General features: G+C 34.5%; 1 protein-coding gene across 1 annotated transcript in view; it reads right to left on the bottom strand.

Moving 5' to 3' along the window:
* LOC144973608 (uncharacterized) overlaps window positions 1-22500 on the bottom strand; it is a 230766-nt gene that overhangs the window by 183596 nt on the left and 24670 nt on the right. Inside the window, exons 5-20 of the mRNA XM_078916257.1 lie at window positions 22391-22468; window positions 21218-21310; window positions 18975-19082; window positions 16924-17067; window positions 15390-15569; window positions 13126-13240; window positions 11724-12061; window positions 9321-9620; window positions 8858-9054; window positions 7933-8059; window positions 6846-6937; window positions 6393-6483; window positions 5117-5248; window positions 4133-4200; window positions 1462-1702; window positions 774-1007 (exon numbers count right to left, since the gene is read on the bottom strand). Coding sequence (XP_078772383.1) covers window positions 774-1007; window positions 1462-1702; window positions 4133-4200; window positions 5117-5248; window positions 6393-6483; window positions 6846-6937; window positions 7933-8059; window positions 8858-9054; window positions 9321-9620; window positions 11724-12061; window positions 13126-13240; window positions 15390-15569; window positions 16924-17067; window positions 18975-19082; window positions 21218-21310; window positions 22391-22468 — 2538 coding nt within the window. The remainder of the gene's footprint in view (window positions 1-773; window positions 1008-1461; window positions 1703-4132; window positions 4201-5116; window positions 5249-6392; window positions 6484-6845; window positions 6938-7932; window positions 8060-8857; window positions 9055-9320; window positions 9621-11723; window positions 12062-13125; window positions 13241-15389; window positions 15570-16923; window positions 17068-18974; window positions 19083-21217; window positions 21311-22390; window positions 22469-22500) is intronic.

Raw genomic sequence — 22500 nt, 5'->3', positions numbered from 1 at the left:
TCAAATAAAGAGATAACCATATCTCAATTTCTGGATATCGTTATTGTCATATTCAACAATAGTATAATTGAGGTTTAGATATTCTCTGTCATTAAAAGACTAATATATCCACAAAATGTTAGGCTTAACTATGAACATCACCGTATGAGGCCTGTACTTCAGCTGTTAGTAATGTAAAAAAAAATAACATTGAAAGTGTTTATAGGGAGAAAATTTAACGTTAAGTGTTTGATTTTTATGGTCAACATTTTTAATTGCAGTGTTACAATGAAATAAACAGTGAATTTCCGTTTTATGTGCTAATCTTTCTAGGCAAATTTCAATCTTTATTATTTTAAAAAAATTTTCCAAGCAGTAATATATCATTTTATGTGTCATAAATCCGAAGGTTGTTTATTGTTTATTGCTTTAGGTCTCTTCCAACACAAATGAGGTTATATGAGAGACCGCTGAAACAAAAAAACAAGCAATCTAACAAAAATAGTACAAATGTCAATCAAAATCATAACCTAAAGATATAAGCTAAATTATAAATAACCAAGAACAAACAGGCAGAAGATTTACAGAAAAAAAAATATCCCCTGTCAAAAATACAATCACAAACCAAAGAAGCAGGATAGGCTAGTAAAGAGAAGAAGAAACGAGATCACTATCGGATCGTACACCCATGCGAACATCATAGGTATATGATTCAAGGGTGATGCTCCCATCCAACCACCCGCAATCCGAAGGTTGTGATATGATGGTAATCATGCTTGGTGACTAAGACTTACAACAACATCTACGACGACAGTGGCTGTGGTGAAAACGATACCAGTGCCTTCTCCATCTACTGTTGTAAGTAAAAAGGTATACTGAGTTTGACTTTCATAATTCAGAGAGCCGATTGTCGTGATGGTGGCTGAATCCCCACTTCCTTTTGTGACTTGGAACTTAGAAGCATCTGTCCTTCCCGTAATGTCCAGAGTTTTGTAGACTATACTCTTTGATGTATCTGCATCTGTGGCCTTTGAAAAAATGGAATGAATATAAATCACCAAATCAGACAAGTGTATGGTATGATATTTAAACTTCATAAAAGGGAAGAAATTATAATATTCACAAAAACAAAACAAAAAAGACGAGAATGTGACTAACTTTGTAAGTCTTTTCTTCATTATTCAGAAAAAAATCACCATTTAAAATTTTTTTGGAGGGAGTCGGACAATTAGTAAGTTAAAAAGAAAAAAAAATACTAGACTTCTTTGCCTTATGAAACAAAACTTAATGTTTTAAAAGTTCAGTTTATCTTTGATCATTCAAGGGTGTCACATAAACTGAAACAGATGCACTAATCATAAGTAAAAATTTATTGCTGAGGAACGAATCCAATTAATCATAAGCTAACTTTTAACTTTTTTTTCTTTTGAATGAAAATCTGACATAGTAAAACAAATATGAAAGAATAAAATATATACTCACTGTAATAGTTCCAACGAAGACATTGCTGCGGTTTTCATCTACTGTGAACGTGTATTTTGCTTCTTCAAACAATGGTGCGCTATCTTGAAGGTCATTGATGTTGACAGTAACCTGAACAACTGCATTCCCTTCAGCTGGTAGTTGGTTTGAAGCCTTTACATAAAACTTAAACTGTTTTTCAATTTCATAGTTGAAAGGACGTCTGGTTGTCAGCTGACCACTTACTTGATCAATGCGGAAACTGAAATAGAAAAGATGAATTAAAAGATAAAAAGCAGTTGTCCTACAGAGCCAAAGTTTATTCCAATTTCTATATACTTAAATGGATAATGCTTGCTACCCTTCAAATAAGGCGCTTGTCTATCGCACATTACTTTCCGCCAGATATATCAATCACAGCTAACCAATTACTATTCAGCGGATAGGGGGGGGGGTCAGAACTTATCCGAACCAACGACCACCTGAGCGAAAGGGTGGGGGGGGGGGGGTGTCAGAAAATATAAAGAACTGCCACTTGGGATCAATACTGGGTTGTTGTACGAGAAGCATGTGCTCTGCTATTCCCCCCCCCCCCCCACACACACACACACAGCACCAATATGAGGATAAGCATTAAAATTCTGACTTGACATGCACGGAGATTTTGGACAATAATTATGAATAAAAGTGAAAATGTAGGATATAATTCAATTAAACTCATATCCAACGAAAGTTCTTGAAAACTTGAAATAAACAGCTAAAGCTCTACATACAGACACATTACTCGGTGATATTATATTAATGTTATCACTATTATTATTTATTGTTTGTTTGTTTTGGGGTTTTTTAAGGGGGGTGGGGGTGTTGGAGTTGATGATTTTTTTCATATTTAAAAAATAATAAATTGAATGAGATTCATTCAACGAAAGAGCAGTGGCGTGTCCTCATAAACAATGAAAGAGCTTCTCTACCATTATGTGAGTTATTCTTTTTTTTTTAAATTTATCTTTCACGGTTTCAACAAAACCAACATAACAGTAATTGTTAACTTGACCTTCATAATGTAAAAATTAAATTGATGATAAAAAAAAAAAATAGAAATAAGTAATGATTACAAAACGATATATTCAATCAAATGCTAGGTCTACTGCAAACATTCACGACCATGTTTGTTTTGTTTTATTTTAAAGGGTTTTACGGCGCTTGCACCACATTTAGGTATATCAGCGCCAGTAAAAAGGAAGAAAATGGGATAGTCGAAAGTTCTAGAATTACAATTAAAGCACCCAAGAGAGAGTAAGACAAAGGGGAATTGGGAACAAATAGGGATCAGACGTAGATTCCAAGAGCATACCATCAATGTACTTAGCTTGAGATCACCTATAAGTCTCATCTGGACACAAGCACAAAATCCAACAAGGGGGAATACACTCAGATGCTTACATCATACATTAAAAATAAATATAATAATACATAACAGAGAGATGATTTACAAGGAATAAAATATCATCTCTCAAAACAATAACTATGCGTTTGACTGTTTCCCTCCCACCAGGACTCGGGCCAGGGCCAGGACAAAACCAAGTAATCTCATTCCAAGACAAAGACAGAAAGCATGTTGGAAAACAGATATAAGGGGATAGAAGACACAGTATGTACCCCCCTGCCCGCTATGGGAGGTCAGGATCCCCACCCAGACGACCATGTTTCTCCAGTCTTCTCCAGATGGATTTAAAAAAAAAAAAAATATCATTCTGTCTTGTACATAAATACTTATACCGTTGTATTATTTTTATACTTATACCGACAAATAATAATTAATATATATCAACAGTGACTATTCATTTTCAAAGGTTAAACCCATTAAAAAGATAGGAAGGTTATCACATGATTAAATACGAGACATAAACAAAATTATAATAGTGTTTAACAAATCAAATGGTTTTCTGGATACACCAATATATCAGTCCACACTAAGTTTAGTATAACTCAATCATAACTAAAACCATATTTTTCAATATTTTTCTTGCTTTTTGTCAGATAGTCCTCTTTCCTCATCATTTCCAATCGTGTTTCATTTATCAAAAAGTTTTATATTATTGAACAATATCAAGACCATTGAAATACATCTGTGAGAACATGCAATACCGGGAAAGCATCATATTCAGTATTAGATTTGTATTCTTTCGTGTAATGTATATTAACTCTAATACTTAAGGGGAGTCAGTTTATACAAAGAACAAATATGAGAAGAACCTCATTGAAAAAGCCTTAGACGAGACTTAGATTAGACTTTGATGAATCTAACCTCCTGCTGAGGATAAAATTCAATTTGCAATGTCCTTAAAACGAATTATTACGTATGATAAGCCTTAGCTTCAATAAGACTTCACGATGAGATCATATTTGAAGAAAAGCATTTTATCAATGGGGATTTTTTTAAAAAGTTGGATGTCAAAATAAAACAGAAACAAGCAAAGAAAAAAGCATTACGTAACAAACAAACAAAAAAACAAAAATGAAAAAAAAAAATAAACAAAAGCAAAACAAAAACTAAAATAAATAAATAAATAAATAAATAAATAAATAAATAAATAAATAAACTATGGTTATATTAAACTTGTCTTTCACCTTTTTACATTGCAATTGTTATTTTAGCTTTACGAAGCAGATGGTAAAGTCAGAAACTTACTCATTACTGTCCAGTACTTCATACAAAATGGCTGCATTTGGAGTTCCAGTCAAATCACGATCAGTTGCCTGAAAAAGAAATGAAGATAGATAAAAAGAAAAACATCATAAAGTCGCTCCATCTGTGTTATGTTAATGAATAATATCATTAATATTACCATGAATATTGATTGGTGATTTCATTCATTTACTGCTTAAAAATATAATACCATACTTCAGAACATTTCATGATGAGTTGCGACGATACATCGTAGCTAATATGCAAATTTTAGGAAGATAAATTATGTAGCATGGTAACGTCATAGGTGGGGTGCACTTGATTCACGTTTCTTTTTTCTTCACAATGTAAAGCTAATCACTTCAGGGTATTTGGTATTATAACATCATCATCATCATCATCATCATCATCATCATCATCATCATCATCACAATCATCATGATCCTCCTCCTCCTCCTCCTCTTCATCATCATCATCATCATCTTCATCATCATCATCACCATCATCGTCATCATCACCACTTTCATCGTCAACAATAATAATAATAATGATGATGATGATGATGGTGATGATGATGATGATGATGATGATAATAATAATGTTAATAATAATAATGATAATAATAATAATAATAATAATAATAATAATAATAATAATAATAATAATAATAGTAATTATAATTATAGTAATAATAATAATAATAATAATAATAATAATAATAATAATAATAATAATAATAATAATAATAATAATAATAAACGACGACGACAACGATGATGATGATGATGATGATGATGATGATGATGATGATGATGATGATGATGATGATGATGATGATGATGATGATGATGATGATGATGATGATGATGATGCTGATGATGATGATGATGATGATGATGATGGTAATTTCTTAATGTTAGCATCAAGTTATGTTCATTGCAAGTTGCAGTCAATTATGTAGTCATTAACTTGATAAACTGAACAAACCTGAATTGGTGTTCCCACTTGAGTTCCTGCATTTTTGTTCTCATCAACACTGAATGAATAGGAAACGCGATCAAATCTGGGATTGTTATCATCGATGTCTGTGATTGTCACAGTTATAGTTGTTTGGTCAGACTAAATCAAGAGTAAAAAAGAAAGAAAAGTTGTGAAAATGAGAATTTTAAAAAACTTCACGTTACATTAAACGATTATTGGTAATTGATTTTTGAAATCTGGCCTTTTACAGCCCATTCATCTAGAATTTTCCCCCGTTTCTGTATCGTTAAATGGACTGTAACATTTGCCTACTACCCTTTTAATTGAATATATTGCTTGTCTATCACAAAGTAAGAAGTGTCACTAGGTCTGAGAGAACCAAGTATTCAATAACAGTTAAGTAGAAGAGAGGTCAGAGGAAAAGAATTTTAAAAATTAAAACAAAATCAGTTCTTGACCCCTCTCTTAGCATTCGAGTTGAATGTTCTACCAACTGAGCAATCAGTCACTTATCTCTTTAATAAGTGATAAGAAAAAGATATATAAACAGTTCAAACGGCCATAAGAATAGAATTGGATGAACTCAGCAATCACAATTTAGGGAATATACAAATAAGCTTAACTACAGGATATGTTGGTTAACAATTGTCCTTGATATATCGGGAAAGACTTTCTAAACTCAGCATCATCATCATTGCTTTTTTCACCCCGAGTCAGGGTATAGGCCGCAGACAAACAGTTTCCCTCCTTCTCTATCCTGAGCTAACTTTTTTATCTCATTCCATGCCTTATCACTTCTCTGTATAAATTCTGTCATTGCAGAAACTCTTCGGGTGCCCAAGCTGTAAAAAAAAAGGATTTGATTTGTCCGCCTGTGTTTCTTTAACAATTTGAGTTTTATGGAAGGGGTGTTAACCCTTCGACAACTCCCTCCAGGTAACTCATAAAAGGGGGAGTCACACACCATGAGTCGCCTTTTACAAACTGCTAGCTTGGCGTTGGGCTATTCTTGCACCCTCTTAGTTGAGGGACCCTATACATCAGACAGGCGGATTTCTAAACTACTGAATAATTAAACTATTCACACTTCACAGTCGTCATTTACCCGTCAGTGTTTTGTTTTATAATTTTCTTAATTATTTTTGTTGTTGGCTGAAGAAAGATTTTTGAGCAAGAAAATTCCTGTGTTTAGTAATAATTTGTTCTTTTTTTTTCAATTTATTTTACAGTCCACAGGTTCTAGCAGCGTAGTATTCACAAAAAACGAATAAAGGTGACTTACACCACTGGCATCATTGACTCGTACTTCTAGAGTGTATTGAGGAGTTGTCTCACGATCAAACTGTCGAAGATTGGAAATTTTCCCAGTTGTTCTGCAATAAAAGAATATAGAGTATTATTTCATTCCCTCGGAGCTGTTGATATCCTTACACCATTGATTGACACAAAATGTAACTCACTAACACACACACATACAAACACACACACACACACACTCTCTCTCTCTCTCTCTCTCTCTCTCTCTCTCTCTCTCTCTCTCTCTCTCTCTCTCTCTCTCTCTCTCTCAAGAAATGAGACTACATATTTTTTAAATTAAAAAATAGATTTAAGACTTAATTACTAGTGTGTAATAGTGTGGTGCCATTGTAATAAATGTATGTATCGAGCCTTATCAAAAAAGTTTTGAAGTTAATATACATAGATACTAGATTTTTAAAAAAAGGTCCATGCATACCGCTCAATACTAAAATAAGGGTTGCCGCTGGGTTCAGGCGGATCGACACTGATGATTTGATAGAACAGGGCATCTCCATCTACATCGGTAGCCTGTTCAAAATATATAAATCTATTCATGAGCAGAAGGGAAGAAAGAAAAAAAAATAACTGCACCTAAGATTGCAAAAGGTAAGAAAATGCTTCTCGCATTCATTTTTGTTTTGTTGTTTTGTCTCAATGGAATTTAGATATGTAAAATTTTAAAAGGTAAAAATGTTCTGAAATGTAAGATGACGCCTCTAGCACCCTGTTTAAAAATCAATGGATGGCACATATACGTAAAGGTTTAAAATGTAAAAATATGTCTGAAATGTAAGGAAAGGTCTCTAGCCTTATTTTTTTCTAAACAGATAAGCAAGATTGTAAACGATTTAAATGTAAAAATAGTCTGAAAATGTCTGCCTGCCAAGGATGTCAGGATTTGCCTTTAGCTGGATTAACAGTTTCTTTTCATGTGTCACAGTGTAGGGTTTGGTTCTAGAGATGCTTAGCCGCTCAATTTATCAATTGAAAAATGGGGGGGGGGGGGGTGGAATAAAGAAATTTTAAAATATATAATAAAAATAATTTTACAAATTTTTAAATATAAAAAATAAAAAACATAAATTAAAAAAAATAAATAAATAAATCAATTAAAAAACAAATATATATATATATATATATAAATTATACAAACAAAATCCATGAAATAATAGTGTCCACCTTTTGATAGAAGGAACCATTTATAAAATATTACCAAGTATAATTATGATCAACTTCGACAATAGTGTTTCGAGCATTCACTCTCATCAGGAAGTTATACTTGAAATATTTTATATATATATATATATATATATATATATATATATATATATATATATATATATATATATATATATATATGGTCATACTCTGAGTGTGGCAAATTATAAATACTCATTTATTTTGAAAAGTAAGTAAAAAAAAAAAACAAACCAATATTTCATCCTCACATTCAAGAATTCGTAACACCGCTGTGATGTTTTTGATATCACTTATAATAAAATATTTAATATTTTTGTGATTACCGGAGGGGTAAAAAGGCTGGTACCAGCAGGCTCTCCTTCACTGACAGAAATGGCGTAGGTATTAGAGATGAATGTAGGAGCTCTGTTTCCACTTGAAGTCACAAACACATAAACACCGATGTCATTGCTGAAGAGTAATGACAACAATTAGTGGCATTCTTCATTCAAAGCGTAATCATAAAGCTCTAAACGAGCAGGAGGCCCTGATAGCTTACTGGTTATAGCACTTGCTTCACACGAAAAGGAACCAAGTTCGATGTCAGATGAAGTTGAGACTTTTCTCTGACCCCCTTGTCCACCGGAAATGTTTGGGTAGCTGGGCCTGTTAGATCTGGGGGAAAACACTTTGTGATAGACTGGCGTCCAATCCAAAGGGTAGCAACCGACCCATTGCTATTGTCCGTTTCTCACATTCAAAATCGGGATCAACTCTGGCTACTTTAAAGGAGATGGTACAATCTGCAATTAGTTTCTTTTTACAGAGGTCACTTTCATACATTATATTCATATTCATATAAGTATAGGGCACAGAAAAAAAGTGATCCATAACCTTAAAACAGAAAGTATGGACAGTTTTGACGGTGAAAATGGAATTTGTAGCCTGAAAAATGAGACTTGTGCCAAAATGTGGTTTATGAAGAAGAACGAGTATACATTCTTATGTACATAAACAGTAAAATGTGACATCTCTGTTATAAAATGCATAATTCAATATGTGGCTCACCAGTAATAGAAGGAATGAAAATAACATCACAGAGCTCTTTGTTATTGTTTTTAGACAGTCATTTTAATTTTTAGTTCTCACTGAATTATATAAATCAGACTTAAACAGTTAAGTTTACACATTTTGTGTGTTGGCATGTTATATCCAGCTGCCGCATATAATCAATAATACCAGATTTGAGGCATAGAGGGTTATAAATACCTTAAAGATGGTGTACCATTGTCTGTAGCTCGGATATTGACGTTATAGGTCTCCCCAATTGCGAATTTGCCTTTGGCCCTAAGGACTCTACCTGAAGACAGTTCAAACTTGGCATTGTTGCCATCTGGGAGGATATTAACTATACTATATGACACTTGGTTGTTGTCTGTTGTGCCATCTCTATCCGTGGCTGCCATCTATAATAAAGTAAATTGAGGAAGCAAGTTAATAAATGTTTATCACATGAAAATATTAAGCCCAAGTTTTACATTTTTAACTATGAATTAATTTCTGCACTGAGTTCATCCCGACAAAATACTGTTTTGAGATTGTGGGTCTCGTATTGACTTTATTGGCTAAAGAAATGTTTAAATAGATCTGTAACTGTTTCCTGTTGTTCAAATCCTGATCTTGCTATCTAAACAAACTTTTGTAGAGCAAATGGTTGACTTAAAGTACTTACTGAAATGAGAGTTCGCGGGCCAGAACTGTAATCTCCTTCAACAAGAGCTATTCTGTAGTTTGTAGAAATGAATGACGGTGCCACATCATTGCGATCAAGAACTTTAACAGTGAGAGATGCTGTAGCTTCTCTTTTTTCTGCTGTCTGCTCAGTGATTTTTATGGTAAAAGTGTATTCATTGTCATTTTCGTAGTCCAGATTAGCTGTTATCAGTTCAACATAGCCCTCGCTTGTAACTTGAAATGGTATGCCAGATTGAACTATGGAAATATCGAATGTTGGGTCTGGATCACTGGCAGTCTGAAAAGATTAAACAATTATGAAACTTCTAAATCATTGAAAGTAAGAATCAAAAATAAAAATTGCATCTATGTCGTATTTATCTATGGTAAACATCAAACTCTGACACATTATAATTTTTCTTGATCTCCTGATGGTAGCAAAGGCCATCGCTTTCGGATTGGAAGGTCCTGAATTTTAGCCTTGCTCAGCGCATTGTTGAGTCCTTGGAGAAGGTTCTTTATGTTGAAATATCAATGAACAATGACGTCATTAGTTTTTGTACTGCAATTAGTTATTTTATCATGGAGTTAAGACCGTTGGTTGTTGACTTTGTCACTCTTCTGATTAAAACGTTATGGACTTGCAAGATGTCCTTTGCCATTATTTCTTATTAAATTCTACAGGTTATGGGCCCAGACAGACTTAACAATTTTCGATTTTGAACATTGAAAGTCGACAGTGACGTAAGTTTCTCTTTTCGGTGTACTAGTGCTAATCAGCTAATACAATCAACAACAAAAGGTTGTGGTAGGGATAGTGAGATACAACGGCTACGTAGAAAAATGGCATCAGGAGGAGAATTGCACGTCCCTCTGTTGAAAGGACATTTGAATTATAGTGTGATGGGGAAGAGAATGAGATACAAGACTTATTCGAGTGAGAGGGGTAGGAGAGAATGAAGAAGGAGAGAGAGAGAGAGAGAGAGAGAGAGAGAGAGAGAGAGAGAGGAGAGAGAGAGAGAGAGAGGAGAGAGAGTGGAGAAGAGCAGATGAGACGACAAGAGATGAGTGTGGATGAGGAGAAGAGAGAGCAGAGAGAGAGGAGAGAGAGAGAGAGAGAGAGAGAGAGAGAGAGAGAGAGAGAGAGGAGAGAGAGAGAGAGAGAGAGAGAGAGAAGAGAGAGAGAGAGAGAGAGAGAGAGAGAGAGAGAGAGGGAGAGAGAGAGAGAGAGAGAGAGAAGAGAGAGAGAGGAGAGAGAGAGAGAGAGAGAGAGAGAGAGAGGAGAGAGAGAGAGAGAGAGAGAGAGAGAGAGAGAAGAGAGAGAGAGGAGAGAGAGGAGAGAGAGAGGGAGAGAGAGAGAGAGAGAGGAGAGAGAGAGAGGAGAGAGGAGAGAGAGAGAGGAGAGAGAGAGAGAGGAGAGAGAGAGAGAGAGAGAGAGAGAGAGAGAGAGAGAGAGAGAGAGAGGAGAGAGAGAGAGAGAGAGAGAGAGAGAGAGAGAGAGAGAGAGAGAGGAAGAGAGAGGAGAGAGAGAGAGAGAGAGAAAGAGAGAGAGAGAGAGAGAGAGAGAGAGAGAGAGAGAGAGAGAGAGAGAGAGAGAGAGAGAGAGAGAGAGAGAGACTGAAAATCCTTTCTGCCGTCTAGTGTTATGCTTTTTAAATACCAAGCAATAATCATTTTATATAATTTTTTGTCTTCTTTTTTTAACGACCTAATAATGTAAATATTATCTTATTAATTTATTTGTTTTGCAATACTTACAATGACAAATTTAACTATTTTACAGAATTGAAATTATTCATATATAAAGCACAACTCTGGCTGTGAAACCACTCCTTATTTATATATACATATATTATGGCATATTCTTATTATCTATTTATTTTACTATGTAAAATTATAACATATTTTTTTTTAAATTCCTTTTTTGGGATGCAATAAAGTATATTATTATTATTATTATTATTATTATTATTATTATTATTATTATTATTATTATTATTATTATTATTATTATTATTATTATTATTATTATTATTATCATTACTATTAATGCTCGTATGCATGCAAGATATTTTACCCAAAGGCATATTGCTAAGTTGTCTAATTACCGGATGAAACCTTCTGTCCTTATTTTGATCAGATTACTACCTCCAAAAGATAGCTCTAAATCACTGTCACACACATACAAATCTCCTACATAAATGCACAGAATTTCTATTTTCTTAGGAGGAGAAATTGGAGTCAACAAGACAGTACAAGAAAAGCTAATCAGGTGTCTACAATGCAAATTTTTTAAAGATTTGATTTATTTCGTATTCGATTAGATTAAAAAAAAAAAGAAAATGTCGAAAAGGGGGAACAGAAACAATGAGATAAAATATCCTATTTAGAAATGACTTACAACATCAGGGTCTTTAAACACAAATTTGAGGATGTCAGTGGCAGCTGCGTTAGAGAAGACTCTTGATTTGACAGCAGAGTTTTCATAGATGTAACCTGTTGCTGCGCTGGGCGTAATGGTAGGAGGCAAGTTGTTACTTGGCTTGATATCCACCACAACAGTGGCATAATCCACCCTTTTATTATCAGACTCCTCGTTAGCTTCCACTATCAACTGAACTTCAGTCAGTGTATTTCTTGAGATGCTTCTTATTTGGGTGATGGTACATTTATGCTTCTTAGTACCAGCAATTGGAGAGGGGTCTGCTTTGAAATAGGTTTTATAACCATCTGGAACAGCTATAAAGGATGATTAACGAAAGAAGAAAGTTTAAAGGGTTAATCAAAATTATAAAAAATATATAAGTGAAGGATACGTTTTTTAAGGGAAACTCAGACACATACCAGAAGCAAAGCCATATTTAAAATTCTGGGAATGCAGCTCTTTTGAGTTGTATGCGCCTTAGGAAATAAAAATAGGAAAAATATTTGCCAAATGGGTGATTGGTTTAAATAGAGATTCAAGCAGCAATCATCTCCTTTTCTTAGCCTGCGCGATTATGTAATTTTATTGAAAATTACAAACACTCAGATTTGATTGCCAGACAAAAAGTTAAGAATTCGAAACTTATTTCAAAACTCCACAGAAGATTATCTACAATGTAATAAATCATTCAGAAATCTGACATGTACTCGTGTGGTTCAGTAGCTCTGTGGTACAGTGTCTCATCGTGCACAACATCAGGCAATGTTTGGCGTGATCAGGGGCCAGATGGGTGACAGTGTTCTTGGTCCCAACATTATGTTTTTGGGTAAGAAGCTTAACACATATTACCCCATACAACTGGGGTGTGAATGAGTAGCTGGCTATAGCCAGTGATGATATTATAAAAGTGTTAGTACAAAATGGATGCTTAACAGGCGAATGTATGAAATGGAAATATGGTTCCTTTCGGACTGCTGAATAATAAATGAAACATTGTGAAGCACTGTGGAGCGCATTAATCACAGTAAATCCACGGAAATGCTCTTTACAAAGTGAATATGTGTTATCTATTTTTTTTTTTTTTTACCTCAGTCATGGGAGACACCCTATGTTTGTCGTTGCTTTGCCAATTTAGATTTATCTCCGTCTTTTAAATACGACAATAAACAGGTATAGGTATATTGACCTTAAAAAAAAAAAAAAAAAAAAAAAAAAAAAAAAAAAAAAAAAGGAGCACAAAAAAAATAAAAATAAAAAATAAAATAAAATAAAATAAAAAAAAAGGACAAGAGTCTCATGTGTTATCTATTTATTTACTTTATTTTTTTTAATTCACAAACTTTCTTAGTCTTAGAAATTTATCTAAGTTCATACTTACTATCTGCAACTGAGCATTTAACAACGTGGTCTTGGGTATCCCTATCATACATAACCATATCCACTGGTACGTTGTTACCGTCAGGTGGTTGTGGTATTAAGACCAGGGGGGTATTCTGGAAGATAAAGATAATGATGGTGATAATATTGATTAAAATTATTTCCCATGTCCATTCAGTCGTAAGTAGTCCTTCAGGCAAAGCCATTAAGCCCAAGGAGCCGGAATTTATCTGTTTCTATAGCATGAAAACTGACTATAGGATTTGCTTGCTACCCTTTGGATAGTATGCTAGTCTATCGTAACGTAATTTCTGCCAGATCGAACAGACCATGCTACCTGCTCACTGCTGGGTGGCCAGGGGAAGTCAGAAAAAAACTCAAGTTCATCCGGAATCGATCTAGATCCCTTTGTGTGTGAAGCGACAGCTCTACCAACTGAGCTATCAGGACCCTCATTCACATATGAGGGGTTAAAATTTTTAAAAATGATTCGTGGAATGAAATTAAACAACAAAAATATAGAAGGAACGAAATTGACGTCAATCAGCTCTTTGTTATTGTTTGTAGCCAGCCACTAAATTCTACCAATCAGACAATAAACGTTCAAGGTTAAATATAATGTGTGTTGGTACGTTATATCTGAATGGTGGATGTTGTGAGCATTTTGGCTTAGGGCATAGCATCAATAAAGAAAGCATTTTAAAAAAGAGCATGTAGAAGGTATATAAGCTGCTTGGATATCGACAGAACAAATAAAAATGACAAATATATCATTGGTCTTCAATTTTATTTTTTTTTAAACAGGCAGAATACTCTCCAACAGTCGTAGCGTCACTTCCTTCTTAATGACGCATGGTAACTTAATAGCACTACCTCTTAACTATCGGAACAATGGCGGACACCCGTATGAAATATTTCCCTGGCGAGCATAAAAGCGTATGCAGAGGGGGGAAAAAACATAAATTTGATCATGTTTTGACTTTTACACATTCTGATCACAAGGCATATGAAAAGTTCTAGCCAGCATGAAGAATAAAAAGCAATGATTTTCGTTGTTTAGAACAAAGATGGCCGCCTTTGCCGGGTGGCGTGACATCAGACTACTGAATCCAATTGCAAGAATCGCCAGACCGACTCATTCCTACTTATAATTTGTAAGTCTCATAACCCAATTTGTGATGGCTCATTGTCGTCATGGAAATACTCTCAAAGCTCTGCGGCTCTGTGGTCTAGTGGTATGACACTTGCTTTTGGATCGGAGGTCCTGGATTCGAGCCCCGCTCGGCGCATAGTTGAGTCTTCGGAAAAAGCTCTTTACTCACATTCTCTCACCGTACTCAGATGTAAAATGAATATCTGGCCGTTAACAGCGTTGTCTCTGTCCGAAAAAAAATTGCATTATCGCCTAACAGGTGTCATGTCCCATCCTACATGTTACATGTTGCCATTGTCCAGGATCCCTTGTAAAGCGCTTTGAGCACGTTTAGTGGATATTGCCCAATATAAAAGCTCAATTTAATTTTTAACCAAAGCAAAATAATGCCCATACAACAATTTTCCTTTATATACTCTTTAAAAAAACATTACTTTTCTTTTATTTTGGAAGAAACTATACACCCTACACCCTACACACACCAACACACAAATGCACACACACACAAACACACACAGATGCACACATCAGACAATCACGTAATGGTAATGATAGTAGATTTGCCTAAGCTTCAAGGTGCCTTTACAATAAGCAATAGGACATTTGAAATATATGGTATACACACACACACACACACACACACACAATAATTATTATGGGTACGTTAAAATGATTATGTGGATGCTAAAATTTGCAAATAATAAATCAGATATACTATTTCTCACTGATGCAACAAATCTGTTCTATTCAAGCCTTTTTATAATCATCACCATCATCATCACCATCACGATCTTCATCATCATCATCACCATCATCATCATCATCTTCACCATCATCATCATCATCATCATCATCATCATCATCATCATCATCATCATCATCATCATCATCATCATCATCACCATCATAATAATAATAATAATAATAATAATAATAATAATAATAATAATAATAATAATAATAATAATAATAATAATAATAATAATAATAATAATAATAATAATAATAAATATAACAGTCATTCTTATACTAGCTGTCATGCTATCTGTGAAAGGCATCTTGATTATTTCTTAACTTTTCAATGAAGATAATGAAAGCAATATAATACATACTGGATTTGGCACTGCATCTGAAGTCACGCTGCTTTTGTATTCGGCCCTAATACATGGCTTGCCATTAACTTGGTTACTTGGAATGCAAGATGCATATTCAAAGGTTGGGCCCAAGTCATCATCATCAAGAACTTTAACATTCAACGACATTGTGCTCGATTTTGGAGGATTACCTGAATCCTGTAATAACATGAGTGGAAATCGGCTGGTCATACAATGAAAAGGAAGCAATTATATATATATATATATATATATATATATATATATATATATATATATATATATATATATATATATATATATATATATTTTTTTTTTTTTTTTTTTTTTTTAAATTTTTTATTATTATTTTTTTATTATTTTTTTTTTTAATTATTATTTTTTTTTAATTTATTTATTTTTTTAAATTTATCCTTTTATTATTTTTAAAAAAAATTTTTTTAAAGGGTTTTATGGTCCTTGCTACACATTTAGGTCATTTCAGCGCCAGTAAAATGGAAGAAAATGAGAAAAAATTCTGGAATTACTGCCCAGGGTATCTAAGAAAGATTAAGATAAAGAAGACTGGTTCAAATTGGGAACAGATGTAGATTCCAAGAGCATACTATAAGTGTACTTAGTTTGAGATCTCATAAAAGTCTCATCCAGGTATCAGCACAGGATCACACTGAGAGGAACGCACTCAAATGTTTACAGATTATATCCAAAACAGAAAGCATAACTAACAGAACCTAACAGAGAGATGATTTACAGGGAAAATAAATATCACCTCCCATAACTAACGATATACATTTGACTATTTCCCTCTAGACCACTGACTCCAGAAAGGGCCAGGACAGAACCAAGTCATCCTATTCCAAGACAAAGACAGAAAGCAACTCAGAAAACAGATATAAGAGAATAGAAGATACAGCAAGTGACCTCCTGACCACCATGGGGAAGGAAGCTGGATTGCTTTTTAGTAAATTACAACAACATAAAACTCATTCAATTTATCTTTTGAAGCTTAAAAGTTAGAGTGACATTAGTGTTTATAAAACCAGTATTCCTTAATGATCATCAAATTATTTCAAAGGCTTTGAATCAAATTTAACATCAAAGAAGAAAGTTTTGAAGATTTAAATACATAAAGAGACGCTTGGTGGACAAAGGAATAAAATTGTAGTATGGTCAAAAGATCAGGATATTTAGGTCAGCCTTACGTCCCATCAGGAACTTGAGAAGATTAATTCAAGTCAAGTATCTTGGAGGAGGGGGAGGGATAAGATCATATAATGAAATAATAAAAGAGGGGATGGAAATACATTGAAAAATGATGGAAAAATAGTGTAAATTGTAGATTAAATATACATGAAACTAATAGATTAATACAGAAAATGTAACAGGAAGACGATATGCAAAAGTGAAAAAAAAATTGCTAATGAAAACGACGCATCACAATATAGCGTTTTTAAGTAGAAATAATATGTGCTTCTTAAAATTATAAAGATAAAGGATATGATAACTAAAATTACACAGGGATCCATCGACTTACCGTGGCTGTAACAATCATTTTGTATACTGTGTTATCTGCATTGTTTCCAGTAAGCCGGTACATTTCTTCAAAATCAAGACCTTTTTTCACAGTGACCAGACCCTCTTGAACGGATGGGAATTCAAAGTAATTTTCCCCATTAAACTGGAGAGGTCAAACGAAAAGAAAAAAAAATTATCTTCGTCAAAATAACACATTACCATCATCATCATTACCATCATCATAGGCATCACTGTGACAACGCCACTACCACATTATCTCATCCATCTGTAGTGTTTTATTCATCCTGTTTTGTTGATAAAGGGGAAACCCGAAACGCTCATTTGATCTATTTTTGTAATTAAATTGATGCTTACATTCAATTTCACATTGCTATTTATCACCGTGACAAAGGAAAGATGCAATTCGTGCCACAAATATTTGTGTTTTAAGATGAATTTATAACTTCCTGATTTTATGTGAGCAAAATAAACTTCATAGAACATCTCCTTGGAATATAAATTTATAACCATCAATTATTTATCTACGCCAGGTCAAAATCGGACCCATCTAGTGTACAGTGGGCATAAAGACCCCCCCCCCTCTCTCTCTCTCTCTCTCTCTCTCTCTCTCTCTCTCTCTCCCCCCCTTCTCTCTCTCTTCCTCCCCCCCCCCTTTTTTTTCCCGCCTTCCTTATCTCGCGCCTCTTCTTGCATCCACACTCGACGCCCTTTCCTCACATTAACATTGTTTCCACATTTGACGAAATGTGATATTTTGTAAATTTACATATTTGTGTTTGTGTTTACTGTCTCCTGACGAAGGCCAAAGGCCGAAACGTTGTTTGTTTTGTGTTGTTCCCTTATATATGAGTCACATCTACTCACTTTATTTTTTTCTCTCCATTTTACTGGCTCATTTAGGCACCTCTAGCTTTAGACTTATTGAATGTAGTTTCAAACCAGAACTATTTGTAAGTTCAAGTCCTCATTGTTTTTGTTTTTAAGGGTTTTACGGCGCTTGCAACACATTTAGGTTATATCAGCGCCAGTAAAAAGGAAGGAAATAGGATATTAAAAAGTTATAGAATTACAATTAAAGCACCCAAAGAGAAAGTAAGACGTAGGGGAACTGGGAACAAATAGGGATCAGATGAAGATTCCAAGAGCATATCACCAATGTACTTAGTTTGAGATCACCTATGAGTCTCATCCGGACACAAGCACAAAATCCAACAAAGTGGAATACACTCAAATGCTTACATTATACATAATACAAAAATAACAAAGATTGAAGTAAGTGCCTCCCTGCCCACTATGGGAGGCCAGGAACCCCACCCAGTATGCACAATTTAATTAGTCAGATGTCACATAAATAAAAAGGGAAAGTAGACAATAAAGAATATGAAATTATAAAATCCTTTTATTTTTTCAACAAGAACTTGCTTTGCAGGTGCTAATGAGCTCAATTGTATTTTTGCAATACAGTTGGTGCATTATTGATTGCTCAAATGTTTATGTCTTCTTAATAATTCATCGCATATAAATATTATCATCATTAACAACTGACGACTTGACATAAAAGTGTGATTCATTGTGTCACAAATCACCAGTCTGTTATAAAACGTTCAATAAAGTTTCTCTTTTGTAAACATTTTTTAAAAAAAAAGCAATCTTGAGGATATGTATTTGTTTTAAAGGGTTTTACGGCGCTAGCTGGAGACGCATTTAGATCACTTCAGGGCCCCCCCAAAAAAAGTGGGAAAATGGCATAATCAAATTTCTAGATTTACAATTAAAAGTAACTGAGAAAAGTAAGACAAAGGGAAATGGTTCAAATATGGAGCAGATGTAGATTCCAGGAGCAGACAATAAATGTACTCAGTTTGAGGCCAGGCCCAGGACAAAATTTGGTTTTGTCATTCCGAGACAAAGACAGAACGCAAGTTGGAAAACAAAGAAGGAAGATGGAAGACACAGAAACGGACCTCCCTGCCCACTATGGGAGGTAAAAAATACCCCAGCCAGTGAGAAAGGATGGGGAAGGATGAAGAAGATATATTTGTCATTTACCTGGGCACCAGGAGCTGCTGTGAGGCTGTATTTCACTTGTGCATTATTTCCAGCATCTTTATCGGTGGTAGAAATAGTCCTAACAACAGTCAGTTGAACAGGAGTCAACTGAAAAGGGAAAAAATTGAGATTTGAGATATTAAAAAAAAAGTTTCTATTGAAGATTCATTTATTTATTTTTCTTTTGATATTTTTTTTTTATTCATGCAAATTAAAAATAATCCAGAGTTTAGTAAAAGCAGGTCTGGTTTTTGTTTAAACTTCAGGATTTGTGCAATTATTTATGTGTTATAAATAGACATATCCTTTTCACCAAGAGAGCGGTAACAGTAATTTAATTTCGCACTTGTTGAAAATATGCCATAATAAAGAAATAAACTTAGCTTTTATATAATGCAATATCCGCTGAATGTGCTCAAAGTGGCTGATACCAACAGCAACACTGGCCAGGTACTTATTTAACACCCGAGTACGATGAAAAAATATGAGCAATGAGACTTTTCCAAGGACTCAACTTTGCATCACCCAGAGTGGAAGTCAAATCCGGGACCTGCCAGTCCAAAGGTGGCTGTCATACCACAACCCGCAAAGCCACATAGTAACAAGTCCATAAACTCGCACAGTAACAAGTCCACACAATGACACAGTAACAAGTCCACATAGTGACACAGTAACAAGTCCACATAGTGACACAGTAACAAGTCCAACAGCGACAAAGTAACAAGTCCACATAGCGACACAGTAACAAGTCGACACAGCAACACAGTAACAAGTCCACATAGCGACACAGTAACAAGTCGACACAGTGACACAGTAACAAGTCCATATAGCGACACACTAACAAGTCCACATAGTGACACAGTAGCAAGTCCACATAGCAACACAGTAACAAATCCACACAGCGACACAGTAACAAGTCCACACAGCGACACAGTAACAAGTCCACACAGCGACACGGTAACAAGTCCACATAGCGACACAGTAACAAGACACATAGCGACACAGTAACAAGTCCACATAGCAACACAGTAACAAGTCCACATAGCAACACAGTAACAAGTCCACACAGCGACACAGTAACAAGTCCACACAGCGACACAGTAACAAATCCACACGGCGACACGGTAACAAGTCTACACAGCGACACGGTAACAAGTCCACATAGCGACACAGTAACAAGTACACATAGCGACACAGTAACAAGTCCACATAGCGACACAGTAACAAGTCCACATAGCAACACAGTAACAAGTCCACACAGCGACACAGTAACAAGTCCACATAGTAACACAGTAACAAATCCACACAGCGACACGGTAACAAGTCTACACAGCGACACGGTAACAAGTCCACATAGCGACACAGTAACAAGTACACATAGCGACACAGTAACAAGTCCACATAGCGACACAGTAACAAGTCCACATAGCAACACAGTAACAAGTCCACATAGCAACACAGTAACAAGTCCACACAGCGACACAGTAACAAGTCCACATAGCAACACTGTAACAAGTCCACACAGCGACACAGTAACAAGTCCACATAGCGGCAAAGTAACAAGTCCACATAGCGACACAGTAACAAGTACACATAGCGACACAGTAACAAGTCCACATAGCGACACAGTAACAAGTCCACATAGCAACACAGTAACAAGTCCACATAGCAACACAGTAACAAGTCCACACAGCGACACAGTAACAAGTCCACATAGCAACACTGTAACAAGTCCACACAGCGACACAGTAACAAGTCCACATAGCGGCAAAGTAACAAGTCCACATAGCAACACAGTAACAAGTACACATAGCGACACAGTAACAAGTCCACATAGCGACACAGTAACAAGTCCACAAAGCCACATGGTAAGAAGTCCACAAAGTCACTCAGTAAAAGTAAGTAAGGAAATAAAATCAAACTGCTTATGAAAATTAACTCTCTCCTTACAAACCATTTCAGGATTTTCCCTAAAACTTCACAACTAACTTTGAATCACAATTAATTTTTTCACTATAACACTAAAGCAATAAGTTCATGCTATACATAATTTATTCCAATAAAACGAGTATTACAACACACTGCCAAATCTTTACAACTATAACAAACATGTTTCTTTACATATTGAAATGTACAAAAGAAATCAGAATTAGGAAAGTGTTGAGCATGATTGTATCGTAACAAATGTTATAATTTTGCTTTGACTGGAAAGAAGAGGGTTAAGACAAAAATTGTGCACCTACCTCATGAACATTAACGGCCAACTCACTTTGTGAAAACTGGGGTGCATTATCATTGATATCCTCAATCTGAATCTTCAGAACTTTAAATCTTACCTGTTTGAGATACAATCAACGGGGAAGATAAACAAAGTCGAAAATAATTAATCAAGAAAAGATATTATATCAAAAAATTAAAAAGAATAAAACTTCAAGTTGGTTGCATGAAGTATTCATCTTAAAAGTAAATTATTTAGAAATTTATATGCGTGTATGTCAGCTATCAAGTCGTCTGGTACTCTGTCTGGCTGTATGAACAAAATAAGAAAATTAAACTTAATCTCACAATGATCACAAATATGAAATTTAAACTTTTTTGAAGTATAAAAAAAAGAACTTACTTTCCTTAATGAAGGCATTCATGTTGCCTACTTTATTTATAAGAAGAACTTTCTAATTAAAATTTGCTCATCAGTGCAGCTTGACATAAGCTTCTAGTCTAAAACAATTAGTGATTATATAACATTATGTCAAGGAGTGCTCGAAATTCAAATATCACACACACACACACACACACACACACACACACATACACACGCACATATATATAATATATATATATATATATATATATATATATATATATATATATAGTATATATTTTACGAGTTTTTGTTGGTACTTGTATATATATATATACATATATATATATATATATATATATATATATATATATATATATATATATATATATATATATATATATATATATATATATATATTACTGGTTGCCCATTGAAAAGCGCACATATTACAAAGCAGCGTGTCTTGTTTATAAGTGTTTGGCTGGTATAGCACCGGCATATCTCACAGATCACGTGGTCATGTGTAAATTTGAAAATTACACTTTAAGATCATGTAATGACCAAACAAAAATTTCGGAAAAAAGATCAAGAACAAAATTTGGTGATAGATCGTTTGCTTGTTTCGGCCCAAGATTTGGAATGAACTACCACGTGGTCTGAGGGAGTGCAAGTCTTTACCTACTTTTAAAAAGAATCTCAAGACACATTTTTACTGTATTTGTTTTTCTTGACTCTATATGAATCCTTGATTTGGCTATGAATTATTATTGTTGTTATTATTTTTTTTTCACTTAAAAGTGTGTGTGTGTGTGTGTATGTGTGTTTAGCTTACATTGGAACCAGCGTCTGACTGACATTTGACCTGGTACTGCAAAACATTGACATCGTCATTTAAACCACTCTGTGCACCCTGTAGGAAGAAAAGATGAAAAGTCAGAATTG

Source organism: Berghia stephanieae, chromosome 5 (genome assembly GCF_034508935.2).
Source record: "Berghia stephanieae isolate SIO BIC M18660-M18661 chromosome 5, UCSD_Bste_1.3, whole genome shotgun sequence".
Taxonomy (NCBI): Eukaryota; Metazoa; Mollusca; class Gastropoda; order Nudibranchia; family Aeolidiidae; genus Berghia; species Berghia stephanieae.
This window is presented reverse-complemented; position numbering and strand designations above follow the sequence as displayed.